This window comes from Mixophyes fleayi, chromosome 4, assembly GCF_038048845.1.
Source record: "Mixophyes fleayi isolate aMixFle1 chromosome 4, aMixFle1.hap1, whole genome shotgun sequence".
Lineage (NCBI taxonomy): Eukaryota > Metazoa > Chordata > Amphibia > Anura > Limnodynastidae > Mixophyes > Mixophyes fleayi.
The window spans coordinates 34,771,395-34,792,891 of NC_134405.1; the positions used below are offsets into that span (position 1 = coordinate 34,771,395).

The 21,497-nt window shown below is 37.0% G+C and overlaps 1 protein-coding gene across 1 annotated transcript in view; it reads right to left on the bottom strand.

Moving 5' to 3' along the window:
- LOC142151183 (venom factor-like) overlaps window positions 1-21,497 on the bottom strand; it is a 192,702-nt gene that overhangs the window by 11,754 nt on the left and 159,451 nt on the right. The window contains 5 exon segments of the mRNA XM_075206549.1: window positions 3,121-3,204; window positions 9,441-9,524; window positions 10,419-10,508; window positions 17,224-17,329; window positions 18,725-18,814. Of these exon segments, the coding sequence (XP_075062650.1) occupies window positions 3,121-3,204; window positions 9,441-9,524; window positions 10,419-10,508; window positions 17,224-17,329; window positions 18,725-18,814 (454 nt within the window).

The following is a 21,497-nucleotide window of genomic DNA, read 5'->3' on the forward strand; positions in this document are numbered from 1 at the left end:
TTAGCTCCAAGTGTATTGAAATCCATAAAAGAAATCTCTGGTGGATGTTTGATACCTAAGAAACTGAATGGAAGTTTTCGGTGCAACAAATCCATTTGCCTAACCTGTAAACATCTTGTGAATAGATCAATGAGTATTAGGTCTAATCACGTAGGAGTAAAGTTCCCTATAAGGGATTTTATAAATTGTGACACTTCATATGTGGTTTATGTTTTAGAGTTTAGCTGTAAGCTACAATATGTAGGAAGTACTACCAGGTTTTGAAAGCCCGCTTCAGGGAGCACATAGAGAACATTTACACTAAGGGCCTGATTCATTAAGGATCTTAACTTGAGAAACTTCTTATTTCAGTCTCCTGGACAAAACCATGTTACAATGCAAGGGGTGCAAATTAGTATTCTGTTTTGCACATAAGTTAAATACTGACTGTTTTTTCATATAGCACACAAATTCTTGATAGCTCATTTGTACACTGAAATTTAAAGTTGATATTTGTGTGCTACATGAAAAAACAGTCAGTATTTAACTTATGTGCAAAACAGAATACTAATTTGCACCCCTTGCATTGTAACATGGTTTTGTCCAGGAGACTGAAATAAGAAGTTTCTCAAGTTAAGATCCTTAATGAATCAGGCCCTTAGTGTAAATGTTCTCTAAGGATCTTAACTTGAGAAACTTCTTATTTCAGTCTCCTGGACAAAACCATGTTACAATGCAAGGGGTGCAAATTAGTATTCTGTTTTGCACATAAGTTAAATACTGACTGTTTTTTCATGTAGCACACAAATATCAACTTTAAATTTCAGTGTACAAATGAGCTATCAAGAATTTGTGTGCTATATGAAAAAACAGTCAGTATTTAACTTATGTGCAAAACAGAATACTAATTTGCACCCCTTGCATTGTAACATGGTTTTGTCCAGGAGACTGAAATAAGAAGTTTCTCAAGTTAAGATCCTTAATGAATCAGGCCCAAAGTTACTGGTACACAGTGTTTCTAGACATTTTGCCAACACCCATAATGGGGACCCTAGCGGTTTAACTCTAGTGGGCATAGAATGTATAGACAATACCGTTAGGAGGGGAGATAGGGTCACTAAATTGTGCCTTAGTGAGTCAGTGTGGATACTAAAACTAGCTACCTTATGTCCTATGGGATTAAATGAGTCCCTGGACCAAAATTGCCTTAATTGAATGGAGTGGGGCTTAGCTTGGTCTTCATTTAATCCATTTTATTTAGAATATTTTATAAGCATATATCTGATGATACGTTTTATTATTGTGGATAAGGTTAGCTACAACATGAGGATATGTTCTACAGGTTTTTGGTGATCTTTTAGGTAGATTACTATTATTGTTATTATTATTATTTTGTATTAGTGTAGTGAGTTTATTAGTATTAATATGTTCGTAGCGGTACATCATTGCTATATTATGAGTATTTATTTTGGTATATTTTTGTAATTATAGTTAACATCATTATTTTTATTTTTTTTATTGTTATTAGATTTATATTGATATTATATTAATCTAATCATCCTTATCATAATGGTTAATATCAGCAGTAGTAGTTTTATCATCATTATATTAGTGTTATTATGAATTATAACTGTACTCATTCCAAGATTCGAAAGGTTTACTATTTAATACTATGATTATGATGATCATAAACTAATATCTGTGTGCTCAGTTAATTAGTATTGTCATTTTTTATCTTGATGATACCATTAGGTACATGAATTTTATGGGTAACGATAATTCTGTGAGTGCATGAGACAAATCTCTCTCTCTCACTAACTTTATGGTCACTAAGTGATGGTATTGTCTGTAGGAGTTTATAATTGCTGAAATTGCTGAGATTGTTTCTTTGAAATTTGATTTATTTCTGCACATATTTTATATTTAGTAATTTGCATATAATGGATCTGAGGTATTCGGATCCAGATTTAGGGTTTTGATTTAATATAGTTGGAGGATCCACTGGAATAACTGTATTGGAAATGTGAATATCGACTGAGGCCAGTTCCAAATAGTTAATTGATTAATTGAAAAACTTGCCTCTTCAAGTCTCTATATAACGATATTCGTAGGACCTGTGAGTAGCTTTGAGAAAGTCCTTATTTATTACCGGTAAAAAAAGCTTTTTTTAAACTTATATGGAAACTAGATCTTTGGTGTGTGATTATCTACTGAGGAAAGAAGCAAAACTGGAGGTCTGAAGCTTTCACTGGAGCACTCACGTTTAATATCAACATTTTATTCTCAAAGACTCTTCGGGATCAGTACTCCAGCACATTACTGTTTTCTTGGGAATAAGTAGTTCTCTAATTATGTTTGTGGAGTATTGCAGAGGAGAATTGTGTTGAACTTAAGTGTATCTGTGGTCTATATACTGATCATTGGTTATCATTGGTTATCATTTGAAGCAGTGAAACAAAGGAGCTTTGATCCAAAATATTTAAATGATGTTTTTTATGTAGAACTGTATATTTTTACATATGTACTTTTTTATATTCGTTTATATGTATTCAAAGTATGATTTTATTTTAAGAACCAATCCCTTACTTTACACTTGGTAGAGTGATTACCAGCTAAATAGAATTCATAGCTATTTCCCACAGAGCTGTTCTTTTGTACGTTGTAGATCAATGCTAATTGCTAATAGTAGGGGGAGACAGGCTGGTAAATAAGATTACACTTCATGGGTAGAATAACCCTTTAAGGTCTAGCACAATAGAGACAGCTACAGTATGCACTATATAACTGGATATTATTGTGAGGACTGTATGAGTAGTTAAGATATAAGGGGTTAAGATGAGCGCAATTTTTAATTTTTTTAAAAAATTGGCTACACTCAATTTTCTCTGCATAATTATTGTCAATTCTTCATCTCTCAGTAAAACATTTAATTTAATGTTGTATTTCAATTTATCTAACAATATTTTCATGTTAAATTCAACATATATGGTTTCAGACAAGTACATGTATTATAATCACTATGTAAATTGTTAGGTGAATTGACCTGTGAAAGGTGAGAGATACTTATAGACCACAACCTTTTGGAGAGACTTGAGAAGAACACAGAGAAAATATATATTAGAAATATTATGATTTAGTTACCTTCCATAATGACTTTTCCAATAGTCATCACATAGGTGTCATAGTTGTCACCGTGCTCAACGGCACTCAGCGTTGCCTTGTAGACTGTGAGAGAAAAATTTATAATATTTAAATAATAACCTGCAACAAATAATACTACAGTCTGGCACAAACATCATACAGGGTATAACGAAAAACATCTCACTAGTTTCTTAGTCTCTCTATCCAAAGTTCTCTTTGGATGCAGACCCTCTCCCCTTTAAGGCTACCAGCAAGGCAGCGGTCCTGAGTCACTGTCACTCTGCTTTTGGCAGACACACAGCTCTCTAAGACCTACAGAGAAAAGATCAGGACAATACAGTTCTCCAGGGACCGATTGTCCCTTCCCTGTCTCCTGGGAGAGACCTAGATCTCAACGCCAGTCTGACTACTGCTATTACTGGGTGGTGTATGCTAATTTGCTGTTGTGGGGAGCTGTCTAATAAAGGCAGAAATGACCTTCTCAGGAATTCCAGGACCTGCCTGATTGGTCCTCTTCTGTGTTTACCTTTTCACAGGTAACATGCAGATAAAGGGATAGCAGATGAGCCACTCTTGATATAATCATGGACAGGTATTGTTCTGTGGCTATAGAGCAGAAATTTTTAAACAGGAGGGATCACAATCCAGGCACATTACATTTAAATACACAATGTAGTCCTCTGTGATTAAACAAAGCGCTCTAGTAGACCTTTTCCTTAGATTGAGACAACCATGTGGGATGTACATACATACAGGAATAGTGGACAATAATCCTTTTGCCTAGGCTGAAACAATGGACTAGTCTGCATGTATACACAAGATAAGAAAACCATGCTGCCAGACATATTAACTACTTACAAATACAATATATATAACTTTAAATATGATTGAAAAATATGGGGAAACAAAGGGCTAAAAATGTATATATATATATATTTATAGTCCACACTTTGTGAGAAATAAGGTAAAGGCTGGTTCAGCTGACGTCAACCCGTTTTGGTCCGGGTGGGTATAAATATATATATATATATATATATAACATAGTAACATAGTAACATAGTTGATGAGGTTAAAAAAAAAACACCAGTCCATCAAGTTCAACCTATTTTGGATCTCCTGCGATCCTGCACTTATATTTGAAATTAATCCAGAGTAGGCAACCGCCCATCTGTTTCAATTTTGAAAATCCCCCCAGACTCAATATTGCAATCCAATTTTTACCCTATATCCACTACTATCCTTTATTTTAAATTAACGGTCGTATCCCTGGATACACCTTTCCGCTAAAAATTTGTCTAACCCTTTATTAAACATATCTATTGAATCTGCCATCACAACCGTCCCTGGCAATGAATTCCATATCTTGACTGCCCTTACTGTAAAGAACCCCTTCCTTTGCTGGTTGTGAAATTTCCTCTCCTCTAACCTTAGGGGATGACCACGAGTCCTGTGTATGGTCCTTGGGGTAAAACGTTCCCATGAAAGCTCTCTGTATTGACCCCTAATGTATTTGTACATAGTAATCATATCTCCCCTTAGGCGCCTCTTTTCTAAAGTAAACATGCCTAAACTGGCTAACCTTTCCTCATAACTTAATGACTCCATACCCTTTATCAATTTTGTCGCCCTTCTCTGAACCCTTTCTAGTTCCAAATTATCTTTTTTATAGAGTGGTGCCCAGAACTGTACTGCATATTCAAGATGAGGTCTTACCAATGATTTATACAGTGGCAAAATTACACTGTCTTCCCTTGCATCTATGCCCCTTTTTATGCATGCCAATACTTTGTTTGCCCTTGCAGCTGCTGCTTGACATTGAGCACTATTGCTAAGTCTACTGTCTACGAGCACTCCCAAATCCTTTTCCATTATAGATTCTCCCAAATTAATTCCATTTAATTTATAGATTGCGTTCTTGTTTTTGATCCCTGAATGCATAACCTTACATTTATCTGTGTTAAACCTCATATTCCATTTAGCCGCCCAATCCTCCAGTTTATTTAAGTCCCTCTGTAGAGAAGCTACATCTTGCTCTGATTTTATTACCTTACAGAGTTTAGTGTCATCTGCAAAAATAGAAACTTTACTCTCTAAACCATCACCAAGGTCATTAATAAATATATTAAAAAGGAGTGGTCCCAGCACGGAACCTTGAGGAACTCCACTTAAGACCTTTGACCAATTAGAAAATGTTCCATTTATCACAACTCTCTGTTCCCTATTCTCTAACCAGTTTTCGATCCAAGTACAAATTTTGATTTCTAGACCCAGTTCCCTTATTTTGTAAACCAACCTCTTGTGTGGCACTGTATCAAAGGCCTTTGCAAAATCTAAGTAGACCACATCTACTGTCCTGCCCATGTCTAAGTTCCCACTAACTTCCTCGTAGAAACTAATTAGATTAGTTTGACATGACCTATCCCTCACAAATCCATGTTGATTCCCACTAATAATTTTATTGCGTACCAAGTAATGCTGAATACTGTCCCTTAAAATACCTTCCAGTAGTTTCCCCACTATTGATGTCAGGCTTACAGGTCTATAATTCTCTGGTTGTGATCTCGTCCCCTTTTTAAACAACGGCACCACATCTGCTATTCGCCAATCCCTTGGTACTGAGCCTGATGAGATTGAATCTCTGAAAATTAAGAATAGCGGTCTAGCTATTTCCGAGTTTAATTCCATAAGGACCCTTGGGTGTATGCCATCTGGACCTGGAGCTTTATTTATCTTAATATTCTTCAGTCGCCTTTGGACTTCTTCCTCTGACAACCAAGTATTAATTAATGGCATGGTTTCATTTCCATTTTTATGTATTACTCCTGCCATTTGTTCCTCTCTGGTAAATACTGAAGAAAAGAACGTGTTTAATATCTCTGCTTTTTCCTTAGTATCATTTATCAATTCACCCATCTCACTTCTTAGTGGTCCTATATTATCTTTTTTAATCCTTTTGCCATTTATATACTTAAAAAACTTTTTGGGGTTTGTCTTACTTTCTTTTGCAACGTGCCTTTCATTTTCTAATTTAGCCAATCTAATTTCCTTTTTGCATGTTTTATTACATTCCTTGTACCTATGGAAGGACTCCTCTGACCCTTCAGACTTAAACAATTTAAATGCACGCTTCTTCCTTTGCATTTCTTCCCTTACCTTTTTATTTAGCCACATTGGTTTAGACTTAATTCTTTTACATTTATTTCCCATAGGAATGAACTTATACGTGTATGTTTGCAACAACATTTTAAAGACAGCCCACATTTCTTCCGTATTTTTTCCTTCAAAGGCTTTGTCCCAGTCTATGCTCTTTATAGACTCCTTTAGCATATTAAAATTTGCCTTTTTAAAGTTTAAAGTCCTAGTTGATCCCTTATACTGTTGTTTCTGGAAACTAATTTCAAATGAGACCATATTATGATCACTGTTTCCCAAGTGCTCCTTTACTTGAATATTTGATATTACGTCTACATTGTTTGTTATTACTAGGTCCAGTATAGTCCGGTTCCTAGTTGGTTCCTCAACTAATTGGGACATGTAATGGTCTTTTAGCGTGCTCAGAAACCTATTTCCCCTAGCTGTACCGCAGGTCTCAGTACTCCAATCAATGTCCGGATAATTAAAATCCCCCATAATTAAAATTTGACCTAGTTGTGTAGCCTTTTCAATTTGCTGTAGAAGTTGGGCTTCCTCAATCGTACTAATATCTGGCGGTTTATAGCATATCCCTATCAGAAACTTCTCTGAACTTTTTCCTCCGCTGGATATTTCCACCCACAATGCCTCTATATTATCACCAATATTCTCGTATATAACTTCCTGAATACTTGGTTTTAATTCTGGCTTAATATAAAGACATACTCCTCCTCCCCTTTTATTTACCCTATCCCTCCTGAAGAGAGAATAGCCTTCCAAGTTGACTGCCCAGTCATGTGTATCATCCCACCAGGTCTCAGTAATACCTATAATATCATACTGCTCATTCATTGCTACTAGTTCTAACTCCCCCATTTTACCTGTCAGGCTTCTTGCATTTGCAAGCATACACTTAAGTCTATTGCCTCCCTTGGGTATTTCTTTTTGCTTTAAAAAGGGCCGCTCCTTATTGGCTATGCTTCCCTTTCCCCCCTCTCCACCCCCTTTACTCTTGTTAAATTCCTCCTTACTACTCTCAATGTCTATCCCATAAATACTTGCTTGCCCCTCCCCCCCGGAGCCTAGTTTAAAATCTCCTCCAACCTTCTAACCATCCTCTCCCCTAGCACTGCAGCCCCCTCCTCATTCAGGTGCAATCCATCACGACAATAAAGATGGCAACTGACCGAGAAATCAGCCCAGTGCTCTAAGAATCCAAAACCCTCCTTCCTACACCAATCTTTTAGCCACGCATTAACCTCCCTAATCTCCCGCTGCCTCCCTGGACTAGCACGTGGCACAGGTAGTATTTCCGAAAATACTACCTTGGATGTCCTTGCCTTAAGTTTGCGACCTATGTCCCTGAAATCATTCTTTAGGACACCCCTTCTTCCTCTAACTCGGTCATTGGTGCCAACATGCACCAAAACCGCTGGGTCATTCCCAGCCCCTCCCAACAATCTGTCCACCCGATCCGCAATATGCCGAGCCCGAGCACCCGGGAGACAACACACTGTTCGGCATGCACGGTCCCGGTAACAGATTGCCCTATCTACCTTCCTAATAATTGAATCCCCTACCACCACAATCTGCCTGGGTCCCTGAGTAACTTTGGTCCCCTCTGTGCTGGAGAGACCATTCCCCTGGTTGCTAGAGGAAGCAGTGTCATCCAACTCTACCAATTCTGAACTGCCTTCCACAGTATCTTCATCCAATCTGGCAAATCTGCTGGGATTGCCTAGCTCAGAACTGGCCTGCCTCTTCCTCCCTCTGCTATACGTGCACCACACCTGTGTTATCTGCGTCTAAAAACCAATGGGTAGTTTTCTACCTAATGGGCCAAACATATTTCGTTTTTTGGGGACTTTTTTGTCAGATTCTGCTAGTCGATTGTACTGATGTTTTGATTAGATATAGAATATTTCGGTCGTCACTCATTTAAAATGTTAGCCTATCAGATTCTGACTGTGTGACTGTGTTCTAAAAAATGTTTACTTTGAACCAAACCTTATTGTATGGCTGTGCTGTTACACCACATGACAAAACTGTGGTGCTTGGACCTGATGTTGCTCTCACTTTGCTTCAAAATGTAGAAATGTTATCATGTCACCGTATTTATTTGGATAATTTCTTCACATCTTATCATCTAATGTGTATCCTGACTGGAAAATGTTTCTTAGCTACAGGTAAACTATATCACATTCAATAAAAGTATAAATATATCACAGTCAATTGCAAAAAACACAGCTAATGAAATTATGCCTCTGCAAATTCGAGTCAGTGGTGCTGAGTTACCTGAGAAAATAAAGAGAGGTGATTACGTTACATTATACGACAGTGTAAAGGAGCTCATTTTGGTCAGATCCACTAACCACAGCCAGACATTATGAAATTGGGCAAAAAACATGTCAGCATCAATGTTCCATTGCCGATCAAGGATTATAATACCAACATGGGAGGCGTTGACCTACACGATAATGCTTTAGGAAATTACTGAATTGCTATTCGCTTAAAGAAGTGGAGGTAGCCACTTTTCACCAAAACTCTTTCAAACATGTTGGTGAATGCTTGGAAATTACATGTTTTGGTAGCAAAATTGAAATAACCCAGCTTATATCACAGCTGGAATTCAGAGATGAAGTCACTCATGCACAGATCAACCAGTTGATAGTGACGATAAAAAAGTTGAAAGACATTTACCAAGTTCAAGTCTGCAACATTTTGTTGGTAGCATTTCAGATAATAAGCCTAAACGTTGGAAAGTTTGCCATAGCAAGACTCCTTTTATTTGTAAAAAGTGCATTGTAAGTTTACATCAAAAATTATTTGAAAAATATGCAGTCCATAGATAAATACTTACCTTACATTTACAAGTGATTACTACTGATTAAGCGGTTAATACTCAATACTAATCTATTGTTGTTATAATTAGTTTACTTGAATAAATTCATGTTTTCTTGTATAAGTACATTTTTTTTACAAAATGACTTAATCTATTGGCCCATTGGGTAAAAAACTGCCCAGTCTGTTACTCAGAAATCATTACACAATCATTATAAAAAATGTTGCCACCGGATTTTTCTTAATTGGGACAAAATTAGCTATCCCTCAAGAAATCTTGAAAAAATTTCAACCGATTCAGGTACCGGACCAAAACAGGTCAATACTTTGTTTCATCAACATCTCACCATAGTTCGCAGGCCAGTTACATATTCTTTCAAGTCGTACACGGGCATCAACGACCTCCAATTGTTGTTGCATGAAACATTTGTCTGCAAGATGAAAGATATAAAGTATTCAGCAAAATAAAAGATAGTACTCAGTCTTATTCAAAATAAAAATGTTATTTCTTAATGTGCCACAAATCATTAGCTACTTCTGCAATTGTCCTATTTATCTTTTATGTACAGTCACGGAATTATTATTTCATTGTGGCTTCACAATGGATGATGCAATTGATGATCATCATCATCATCATTTATTTATATAGTGCCACTAATTCCGTAGCGCTGTACAGAAAACTCATTCACATCAGTCCCTGCCCCATTGGAGCTTACAGTCTAAAATCCCTAATATAGACACACACTCACACACAAACAAAGAGGGAGACAGACAGGCAGAGAGAGACTAGGGTCAAGTTTAATAGCAGTCAATTAACCTACCAGTATGTTTTTGGAGTGTGGGAGGAAACCAGAGCACCCGGAGGAAACCCACGCAAACACAGGGAGAACATACGAACTCCACACAGATAAGGCCATGGTCGGGAATTGAACTCTTGAACCCAGTGCTGTGAGGCAGAAGTGCTAACCACTTAGCCACCGTGCTGCCCATGATTGATGTGATTACTTATTATTGTTATTAGTTCCTTCTTTTCGTTATATACATATTAATGTATCATCCATGGAGTAAATAAAAAATATATGGGATAAAGCACCAATCCACTATTGTAATTCATAAGGTTAATAGAAGTCATTGTGAAAAAACTATTAATCATAAATAATAATTTAGCAGTGTATTTACCAATTGGACAGATTATATCAAATTTATATATTAAAACTTACTTATAGATTTTATATGAATGTTGCTTAAAATGTATTGCCTCATACACACACAATTTATGGAATTACTGCTATGTACCCACAAAAATGTTATACTTGGTATCTTACTCTCGGCACAGCGGCACACCTCTCCCTGGCAGATCCTGCCCAGAAGCTTACTGCCCTCTTCCACATGGTAGAATTTAGTGCAACGGTTTTCTGTCAAGGAAAAGAAAAAGATTTAAGCCGATTTCTTTAAAGTCTCATAATTTTAAACTGAGAAAAGCAGTTGGTAAGGAAGACAAAATAAAAACAAGATTGTTGGTTCTATGTCTTAAAACAAACATTGGAAGTTGAAAATACCAAATAAACAATAGTTGCACTAGCAAAGTACATTTTCCACCACCTGACCTCTCCACTCAGCACTATTCTTCCCCTTCTTGTTGATAAAGAGAGAAATTCTGGAAGGAGTGAGTGCACCCCTTCTGGGGATAAAGCAAAACTTTTGTGGCAGACTAAATGAACAAATACAAACATTCTGGGTTTTTGGCTGAAACACATTTACAGATATTTTTAAAGCTATATGTAAAAGTCCAGGAAAAAGTCAAATGGACTCATAGATAAAATAAGAAAAGTAGTAGAGAATCAATGATGTCATGCTTCGTACCATTAAAAAACAAACATATTCCACTGAATCAATTAAAATAAGAAAATGCTTATCCAAATGGAGTCTGTAGTAAAGTATTTGCTCCAATCTAATGAGATTACAACATGTTTACATTGGCTATCAATCGCCTATATAAAGTTATTCTTTTTATGTTTTAATATGATCTAGATTATATAGGTAATCTAGTCTATACGGTGGTATATTCTTATTTAATCAAGGTGAGAGGCTATTACTTCCTGTCCATAGGGATGGTAAAGGGGGTCATTTAATGTCCTAAACTGTCCATTTCAGATTAAGAAATGCTTTAATGAATAGTTTGTTTGTGCTAAGGTTATGGTACGGGTTGAGTTTTGGTTTTAAAGAAAGATTAATATGGAAGAAACATACTTGTTTTCTATATATGGAAAATGGTTTCCCCCCTACATTGGAACGCTCTCCGTTGCTCCATCAGAACATCCTCCAATCTGTACAGTTTCAAACGGGCATTAAAAACCCACCTTTTATTAAAAGCCCTTCAGTCATCCTCTTAACTACCCAGTTTGTCGTCTACCAATTCCTTTCATCCCTTCTTCCCCCTTCCTTTCTCATTCCGTGTGACTCTATCTCTGTATCACCCTTACATCTTCAGTTTGTTTGCACCTCCCTTTAGAATGTAAACTCGTTTGAGCAGGGCCCTCTCTCCTCCTGTTTACACTACTTTTAACTTTACTATCCAACTACTCAGTCCAGCTCCTTCTTGGACCTTCTGCCCTCTGTCTCCTCTCGCTTTTCTCTGCACCTCTCAGTGGCTCTTACCTGTCGCCACGCCCACCCTGTTGGGCACAGGATTCCAGCTTGTGCTAAATATTCCTCACCCTTAACCTTTCATCCTGTCTATAACTGTGCTTTGAGCTTCCTGAGTTATAGTGCTTATTGTTAACTGTACTGTGCTGTTTTACCTTTTACTGTCCTATAGTTTGTGACTGTACGGCGCTACGGACACTTTGTGGCGGCCTATAAATAAAAATTACTACTACTACTACTACTACTACTACTACTACTACTACTACTACTAATAATAATAATAATGGCTAGTGTTTTAAGGGAAACCAATAATGGTGATCTGGTGTCTTTGGCTTGGAACATTCCTTTAAGAAAAACAAAGCCTTTGGTGTGATGGTCTATGCCTATGTAGTAACATGTGAGCAGGATGTCCCTGGCTGTCTCCTGGAAATGAAAAGCTCTTAATTTCATTATTTGGTTTCATACTCAGTCTCAGTTTAACCCTTTCACTGACAAAGGCATAAACACATATGTGCACAGCAACTCTACCAAAAGGACAAGGATGTATTTGTCATATGACAAACTTATGCTGCTGTTTGCATGTGGATCTGGCTGTTTTTTTGTTTCAATCTGCAACAAAATAACATTTAAATTATTTAGAGGATCTAATTTCAGAAACTATATATCTTTCTTTAAGAACCGTACAGTATTGGGGTTCTATTGCTTTTATTGTGTATTTTTTAACACATTTCACATGTAAATATTGTTTTACTGTGTTTTGCTTGTCATATATGTTCCGAGGGCTATAGATAAAGTGTACATATTTACTTGTCAGAGTACGCAATTACAAATTGAAATGAATTTTAAACACTTGATATCATTTGCTTCACAGGTGATGTCAAGTCATAAGAACACATTTTTTAACCTTTATTTAAGCAGCATAACTTAGGATGTGAAACATAGTTCAAAATGCTATGGACATAAAGCTTAATTTGTAGAAAACAGTTTAAAAACCTCTAGGTGAATAAGTTCATCTGATCTCTGGCAGCAAAAGTGTTAAAATTACGTTTTTGGGATCACAATAGACTTTCGTGCATCAAAAAAACAGTGTTTGTCAGCATTAGAGCCCAGGACAGTGTTCTGGACTTGGGGTTATGGTTAGAGAATAAATAAAGTCTGTTACCTGAACCATTCATTCAGAGTGAGGGATATCTTACATGGGTGCTGGATTTATACTGACTGTCCATAGGAATTGTAAACATGTTAGTTTCATTTATTACATTGCAAATCTCAGTGAAAAAAGCGGTTTCTATTTGAACAAGCCACAAACAGATAGAAAGCTGTATGTAAAGATCAGAGCACAAGGAACGGAACAGTCCCTGTCACTTGGCAATGACAGGGAGCGTCCAGAGACTTCAGTTATCTTCATTTTTTGACGTTACAAACCATAACATAACTAAGGTAAATGAAATATCGGGAGCTGATTAAGGATATTAGGAGTAAGCAATGTTTATTTTCTGCTGTCCTTTGCACTTTCAATTTAGGGAACAGGATACAGTAATAAGGTAAAACAAATCCTGAAATACACCTCCAGATCACAGTCTTCATCATCCCACATAAAAACATCCCTATATCCCCGAAACAAAGGAAAGCAAAAGTGCCAGGAGCGCAGGCCATGAATAAAACTCTACTCATTATCATATCTCCAATGTGTAAGGGCCATCAGACTTTATTTCTTTATTTGGGGTTCAGAGCTGTCTTCCTTCATTAAAGAATTTACATTGTTTGTTGCGATTTAGACCTCATTTAGGACTAGGGGCCTGATTCATTAAGGATCTTAACTTGAGAAACTTCTTATTTCAGTCTACTGGACAAAACCATGTTACAATGCAAGGGGTGCAAATTAGTATTCTGTTTTGCACATAAGTTAAATACTGACTGTTTTTTCATGTATCACACAAATATCAACTTTACATTTCAGTCTACAAATAAGCTATCAAGTATTTGTGTGCTACATGAAAAAACATCCAGTATTTAACTTATGTGCAAAATAATGAACTAATTTGCACCACTTGCATTTTGACATGGTTTGTCCAGGTGAATATGTCATCCTCCTTTTTTTGCCTTACTTTCCTTAATGACTCAGGCCCGTGGTTGGTAAATATATATTTTCCAACTCAACACGCCAGGTTTTACCTTTAATAAAATTGCTATTTTATATTTCAACAGTACAATTGACTATTTAAAAAAAATGCAATATTTGATAAATAATGCCCCTAGGGTTAACTATTATGAGGGAAACAAAAAGTATTACGTTAATCTGTGGGACCGAACACATAAGAGTTAAGGCTAAAAGGGAAGGGAAAATAAGTCTGTTAAACGATGGTCTTAAAACTATTTGGTAAACGTTAAGCTTTGGTTTTCCACAATCAAAGCTAAAGGTGAGGTATTTTATGGTAATCAATAGCTTTAAAATGCAGATGGAACCAGATTTGGGTAAGGCTTGTGGTTGATAACAAACAATGTATCTGATCTGCTGACCCTAAAGAGCTTGGTGGATTCCTGTGACCATCTAAAGTATCAGCTAAGTAATTCATTGTACCACCTATGCAGTTAAACTCTGTATGGTTTGTAACAGTGAAGTTGAATCAATGAGGGGAATAAAATATGTGATCTGGTTATCTAGGCATATTAGACATCATTCAGTACCTGCTACATAGGAGCTTACAGTCTAAATTCCCTAAAACACACAGGTTCATTTTGTAAGAAGCCAGTTAACTTAACAGTATGTTTTGGATTGTGTGGTGGGAAATCAGAGCACTTATAGGAAATTAGTGCAAACACATGGAGAACATATCATCATCATTTATTTATACAGAGCCACTAATTCCGCAGCGCTGTACAGTGAACTTACTCACATCAGTCCCTGCCCCATTGGAGCTTAAAGTCTAAATTCACTAACATACATAGAGAGAGGGAGATTAGGGTCAATTTTAATAGCAGTCAATTAACCTACCAGGATGTTTTTGGAGTGTGGGAGGAAACAAGAGCCCCCAGACGAAACCCGCACAAACACGGGGAGAGCATACAAAACTCCACATAGATAAGGCCATGGTCGGGAATCAAACTCATGACCCCAGTGCTGTGAGGCAGAAGTTCTAACCACTGAGCCACCATGTTGCCCATATATAAACTTCACACAGATAGTGTCATGGTAGTAAAATAACCAATAATTCTAGTGCTCTGAGGTAGCAATGCTATCCAGACAGTCGGTATGACAAATCATCTCTGACACTTTGTTGTTGAGGAATCATCTCTTCTAGCTGAAATTTGATTGACATTTCCATAAGAGACCATAATTAAAGCCTGCTATAAAGAATTCTTCATGTAAGTGCAATACCTAAGAGGTTTGCTGAGTAATCAATAAATCTGTGGAAGTTTTGATGTTCTGCTATAACACAAGAATGTATATTGTAAATGTATTCATATAGTGCGGAGGATTACGCTAGGACGTTTACTTCAAGATATTTTGGAAAAATCAATGCCGACATTAAAAGACCAATGCCGCCGGGTCCGGGGTATAGCCACCAGACCCGGCGGCATTGGCCTTTTAATGTCGGCATTGTCAATGTCGCCAATCACAGTGACGACAACCTGTCTGCATAATGTAAGTGTTGGCATTTAACCTGCTGACATGTTCATGTCAGCATGTTAAGTGCCGACTCTAGCTCCGTTTCAATTATGACTGTCACCGAAACAGCAGAAGGATGCATTTGGCAAGGGAGGAGATTATTAGAGAATAGGTTAAAGTTTTGGTAACAGGCAGTGTGAGCAAGGGGTGTATTTTGGCAATATTTAGAAGAAGGAGGTGACATGGTAGCTCCAGGGACTGAAGGAGTAGGGTAAAGCTCAGAGCAGGGTGAAGGATGACACCAGCTGGAGAATTCATGTAATCAGAAATGGCTAGATAGTCCTGCTTGTAGTCGGTGGTAGTCAGCATACCCTGACAAGACTTACCCCAGCACGAGGACTCCGAAGGGCTCCTTCCTGACCATCACTGATGATGACTCCTCTTCAAAGCGACTTCAGCCAACCAGGTTCAAGTAAGAAGCCGGCTCCACTTGATGGCGTCATTCACCATGGCGATGGTATTATCGCTGTTGTTAATGGGGAAGCCATCAAGTGGATCCGGCTTCTTATTGATCGTGATTGGGTCAAGTCGCTTTGAAGAGGAGTCGTCATTGCTGATGGTTGGTAAGGAGCCCTTCGGAGTCCTCGTGCCGGGGTAAGTCTTGTCGGGGTACTCGGCATTGATATGCCGTACCCCTCCCCTTATAGTCATCATAATAATTGCATATTGTTGCACCAGCCAGCCAGCCCCTGTAAGAAAAGCTCCTGAAAGGCATACATGTGAATGCTTGCGTGTCGGATCTATGTGAACACGTCCTTACTGTACTCTGCCTATGCTTTCCCAGCCCTGACTGAACACACTTTGCCTTTTAAAGTGTAATTTGACACAAGTCATTCGCAAAGAACTATACATGGACTTATGCATGCACATTCTTCATGCACATGCGCAGAATGGAAATGAGTATCTTGCGCCAAAAAATATACAAACATCCAAATCTATAAAGCCCCTTTAAACCACACAGATTACATTTAATTTGAGTACTCCAAATTGTAGTTCCTTTATGGATGTATCATTAAACAGTGTACTGAGATCAGCGTTTCCTGAGGTATACTAATGGTATAGTTGTAAGTTAGTCTCAAATAAGTAGAATAGATTAATTCAATATTGACCACAAACAGTGTCAAAAGAATAAGTGAGAGGGTTCTCTGGAATAACAGGATGCTACAGGTTACTGTACAACTTCAGCATTTATTGACATCATTAAAACATCTTAGTTTACTTAAATTAAATGTTGCTCAAAAATTAAAATAAAATTACAAGTAATAAAATGTAACATGTTTGTATAACATTTTTTTATCTTGAAAATAGAACCTAATTAATGGAACAAGCTTGCAATAAAGAGTATTGAATAAATTCCACTTTCTTATACTAAACTTTAAAAGGAAACATGTGGTACAAGCAGATGAGACAAGTGTAGGCCTCATAGCAATCTTTAAACTCCTAGGTAGTGTATAAAAACAGTTGTAATCTGTCTCACTCATTTGGCCTGGTAGAGGGTACGTAGGGTGTAGTTTCTGATCTAGGTTCCCTGGCATATCATTGGCTGGCATGACGCTTACAGATGTTCACTAATTATCCCACATGAAGGAGGATGACCCAAAATAAAGAATTAATGAAATAACTCCAACACTATGCACAGTACTAAAACTAAGAACAAGTAAGTGGATATGATGTTCATTTATCCCGAGATGCGCAATGTGACACATGAAATTGTTCTACCAAATGAGCAAAGTCAATAAAATATTTTTTATTTTGTAGGCACAATAAGTGGTCAGACCACAGAATGAAATAGTGTTGGCTGGTAAAAATCTTACCCGATGTGTGATATTCATACACTGTGACAGATGCAGGTTGGATAAGACCAACTTCAAAGTACTGGTGGAGATTAAATTTGAGACATTCTTCCTCTCTGTGAGAAATCTGAGTGAGTATAGAACAAAATGCAAGTGAATGACTTGTGAATAAACTAAAACACAAGTTAAATTGTTATATAGATTGAAAGAAACACAAGCTCAAACTTTAGCTACTTAAACACCAGTTGAACCAAATTGGTCCCTCTTCTTTCATCAATAAAGTTTTTATTAAAAATTTTTCAAGAATATGGGGTACAGAACATAAAAAAAGGATGGTTAAACAGTGAAAGAAGGGAAGGGTAAGGAGGAGAGGAGGAGGGACACTCAGTGTCCCACCATCAGGGAAATGGGGGAATAGTTGCTCAATGAATGTTATAACACAACATTATGAACCAATCATAAATTAAACAAAAAGAAGAAACATTAAACAAATTATGGAACAGAAAGAAGTATTACATAGCAAAATGTAGAGGTATATCCCTAACCGAGGGGGGAAGGGAACACCATTAGTTTAATAGCCATTCTGTAAGGAGCAAGTAGGGCTGTGTTTGGATAGAGGAGGGGGGGGGAGGGACTTCTCAGTGCTCCGGCTCCCTCTGTGATGTGTATGTGCCATTTTAACCACTTCATAATGGGGACCGAGGCAGAAACAGAATAAGGCGTATCAATCGTCTCCATCTCGAAACTGTGCTGAATTTTTTAAATGATTTTAGAGAGCATAGGGGGGAGGCAGCTTCCAATCTTGAGCGATCACTGCTCTGGTTGCTGTCAGGCTATGGCCCAAAAGATATCTATCTTGTTTAGTAATAGAGGAAGGATATAAATGAAGTAATGCTAGGCCTAGGTCCATGTCTAAGGGCAAATTGGTCCCTCTTCTAGCATTCATTGCACTCATGCAATGAAATAAATTAAAAATGTCACAATTTTTTGAAAAGCCATTTTACTCGGTGCAAGCTATTGTCTTCTACAAGTATCCATTAAAAGGTTTGATTGATGTTCTAAGAGTTTTTCAAGACATATGAAAACTGCTTCCCTCGTGAATCACAAGTTTGTTTTATCTTTATGATGTCCATGAAACATATCTTTAGTTCTAAGAGCTATTTTTTGAGCAATTCAAAACTATTATTCCTAAATATAATTTTTTATACCTGGAAGACACCTGTAAGTGGTAAATTCTTGTGATCAACATATAAGAGCTAACATTCTAACCAATTCCCCGTATGTCCTATGTTGGTGGTGGCAATGGCTATTCTCCTACAAGTGGGGGCAGCAGTGTGTGCACAGATGACACTTATAGTCAGTAAGGACATTAATGGCAGGTTATTGATGGTAAGAGATATCCCAAGACAGATCTGAAAATACCAACTCCACAGGCAGGGAAGCAGAGTAAACAGAGGAATGTCCAAAAACAATTGAAAGCTTCAGTGAGTAGTATTTTTGAATAATGATATTAATTCCTCACCTTGTCCATATACAGAATTAGAGTCTCTCTATCAAATATTCCTTTGTTGATCTCAAAGTTGTAAATGTATCCGTCAACTCCTTTTTTAAGCTGTAATTGAAGGGAATACTCATTTTAAATAATGCAAGTGTTACTATAAATTCTACAGTACATTACATCTTAGAGTGTGGATATTAAATTTTACAGTAGTTCCAAGAATATATTTGAGCCTAGGGATGCTTCACTGGTGCTAAATATTTCTACACTGGAATCAAAAATGGAAAGACACAAGTGAATATTAGTAGAACATTAAATATCAGAATATTTGTTTCAGATGTGTTTTGTAAAACTGTTACAGTTATTCATATAGGTAATATTTTATATGTGTTAGATCATACTATACAGTGTTGCAAATATGTCAGTTTAACTGAGAAATCAATATGGGAATGCAAGCTATTTATTACAAGTTAGATGTATGTTTATAAATAGCTGGTGATGATGATGATGGTCAGTCAGTTGCATTAAACACTAGTAACAAAGGTTATGAGTCAATTTTCTACTATCTCCCTTTTACATTTTAAAATATAATCACTCCCCCTAATCTATTGACATTCAATGTAGCCCATAGCCTATATAGGTAATATTACACATTTTTTATTGCTAAAAACTAAGAAAAACATAATGTATCAATATAAACTGTCTTTCTAAGCTGTCCCTGAGGTTCACATGCTCTTCTGGTCTCAGATCTCTCTGCAGGATGTTGCTCAGTCTGTCTACCCTCCAGAGATCCCTCCAAAACCTGTACATGGGCATTGCCATCTTGGATTCAGTCACCTGCTCTCCCTCAGCCAATCAAAGTACTGCTTTAACTCAGCTGATTGCAGTTTCTAATCAGAGCATAGCAGTCTTCACTCCAGGGTTCCCTCCAAAACCATTTCCTAGGCGATGCAATCTTAGATCCAGTCAACTGATTCATCTTGGCCAGTCAAAGTGCTGCCTAAGCCCAGCTAACTGCAGTCTGTAATTATGTAACAAAAAATTTGTATAATAGGACTTCTTGGAGCCGTTAGCTGTTGCCAGTGCAATATAGATTCTCCAGACACCAACCTAGTTCCCAGCAATTTGCTCATTTATTCCTACTCAGTGCAGCTTGCAATCTAGTTCTAGCATTCTGGTTCCCTTCAGCTTCGAGCACTCTGATTCCATTCTATTCCGGCTCCTGCACTCAGGTTCCATTCCATTCTGGTTCCAGTCCGGTTCCAGCACTCTGGTTCCAGTCTGGTCCAGCACTCCAGTTCCAATTTGGTCCAAGTCCAGTACAGCACTCTGGTTCCAGTCTGGTCCAGTACTCCGGGTCCGATGCAGAACTCCCTGTATTGCTATTCCTCACTTTTTGCCAGTCACCAGTGCCATTCATATTCGGTAGCCTTCTGAACTCTCAGCAACAACCACCTGCACATGTTCTTTCCCTCTTATGCAAAGCAACATTATCAGGCCACCCAGCTTTGTTTACACAGCCACCAGTACAACTCCAGAGACACAACCCAATCCGTGTACAGACAGATCCCCAGGTGTGACATTTTTATTGCAAGATGTATATACATATATTTGCAAAATTCTATTATTATTTATATATCTATATTTATAATGTCTATTTATGTTTCTATATATTCTTATCTTATTTTTTGGGGGAAATTGTCAGAAATACAATAAAATACTTAAAAATATAGCTATGAAATTGACTTTACAAAACTGACCAATTTTTATAAAATTGTGTTTTTATTATTTTACAAAATTACATACAAATTGTAAATTTTCTCTAAACATCTTCAGAACTATTTTTAGAAGTGCTTTATAGTATTTTTTCCAATGAGTTTAATTATATTTATAGGTATTTTACAGCTTACTTAATAACTACTTCTATGAGTTCAACAGCTCACGTTGCCATTTTGTAAAGTGGAATCCTAACAATAGTAGTAATATGAACTTATTGATGATTTTTCTTATTTTATATATGGGACTAAATTTGAACATACAAATCCTTGACTGTCATGTATACAGCCACTGATCATTGAACTTACTATACATCTGCTTAACTGATTTTACCAAATGCTGTGTATCAATTAAGTTTCTGTTTGGTTATATATGGCTAAGGGCATTTTATTATAAGTATGTAATAAATAAATATTAATTTTTAATAGGTATTTTTCTCAGAATAAGCAACACAAATATAATATAACAATATTTACACTCTATTTTTACAATACTGTTGTACTACCCACGATCAGTATAAAAGTATGGTAATGTCTTTTTATGTTATACATTTTAAATATTTTCATGAATGTGTTATATTGTTTTGCTTTCACGCAGGAGAAACTATCAAGGAAACACTTTGGTTAGGTTTGACTGATTTTGAAGAGCATAATAATATACAAATATATGGGCAGCATGGTGGCTTAGTGGTTAGCACTTCTGCCTCACAGCACTGGGGTCATGATTTCAATTCCCGACCATGGCCTTATCTGTGTGGAGTTTGTATGTTCTCCCTGTGCTTGTGTGGGTTTCCTCCGGGTGCTCCGGTTTCCTCCCACACTCCAAAAACATACTAGTAATTGGTTGCTATCAAATTGACCGTAGTCACTCTTTCTCTGTGTGTGTGTTAGGGAATTTAGACTGTAAGCTCCAATGGGGCAGGGACTGTTGTGATGATGATGAAATAATAATTGATGCTTTTTACCATTAAGGCCTGAAAACACTCATCTACGTTCTTTGCAAATCAAGGAAAATTATTTAT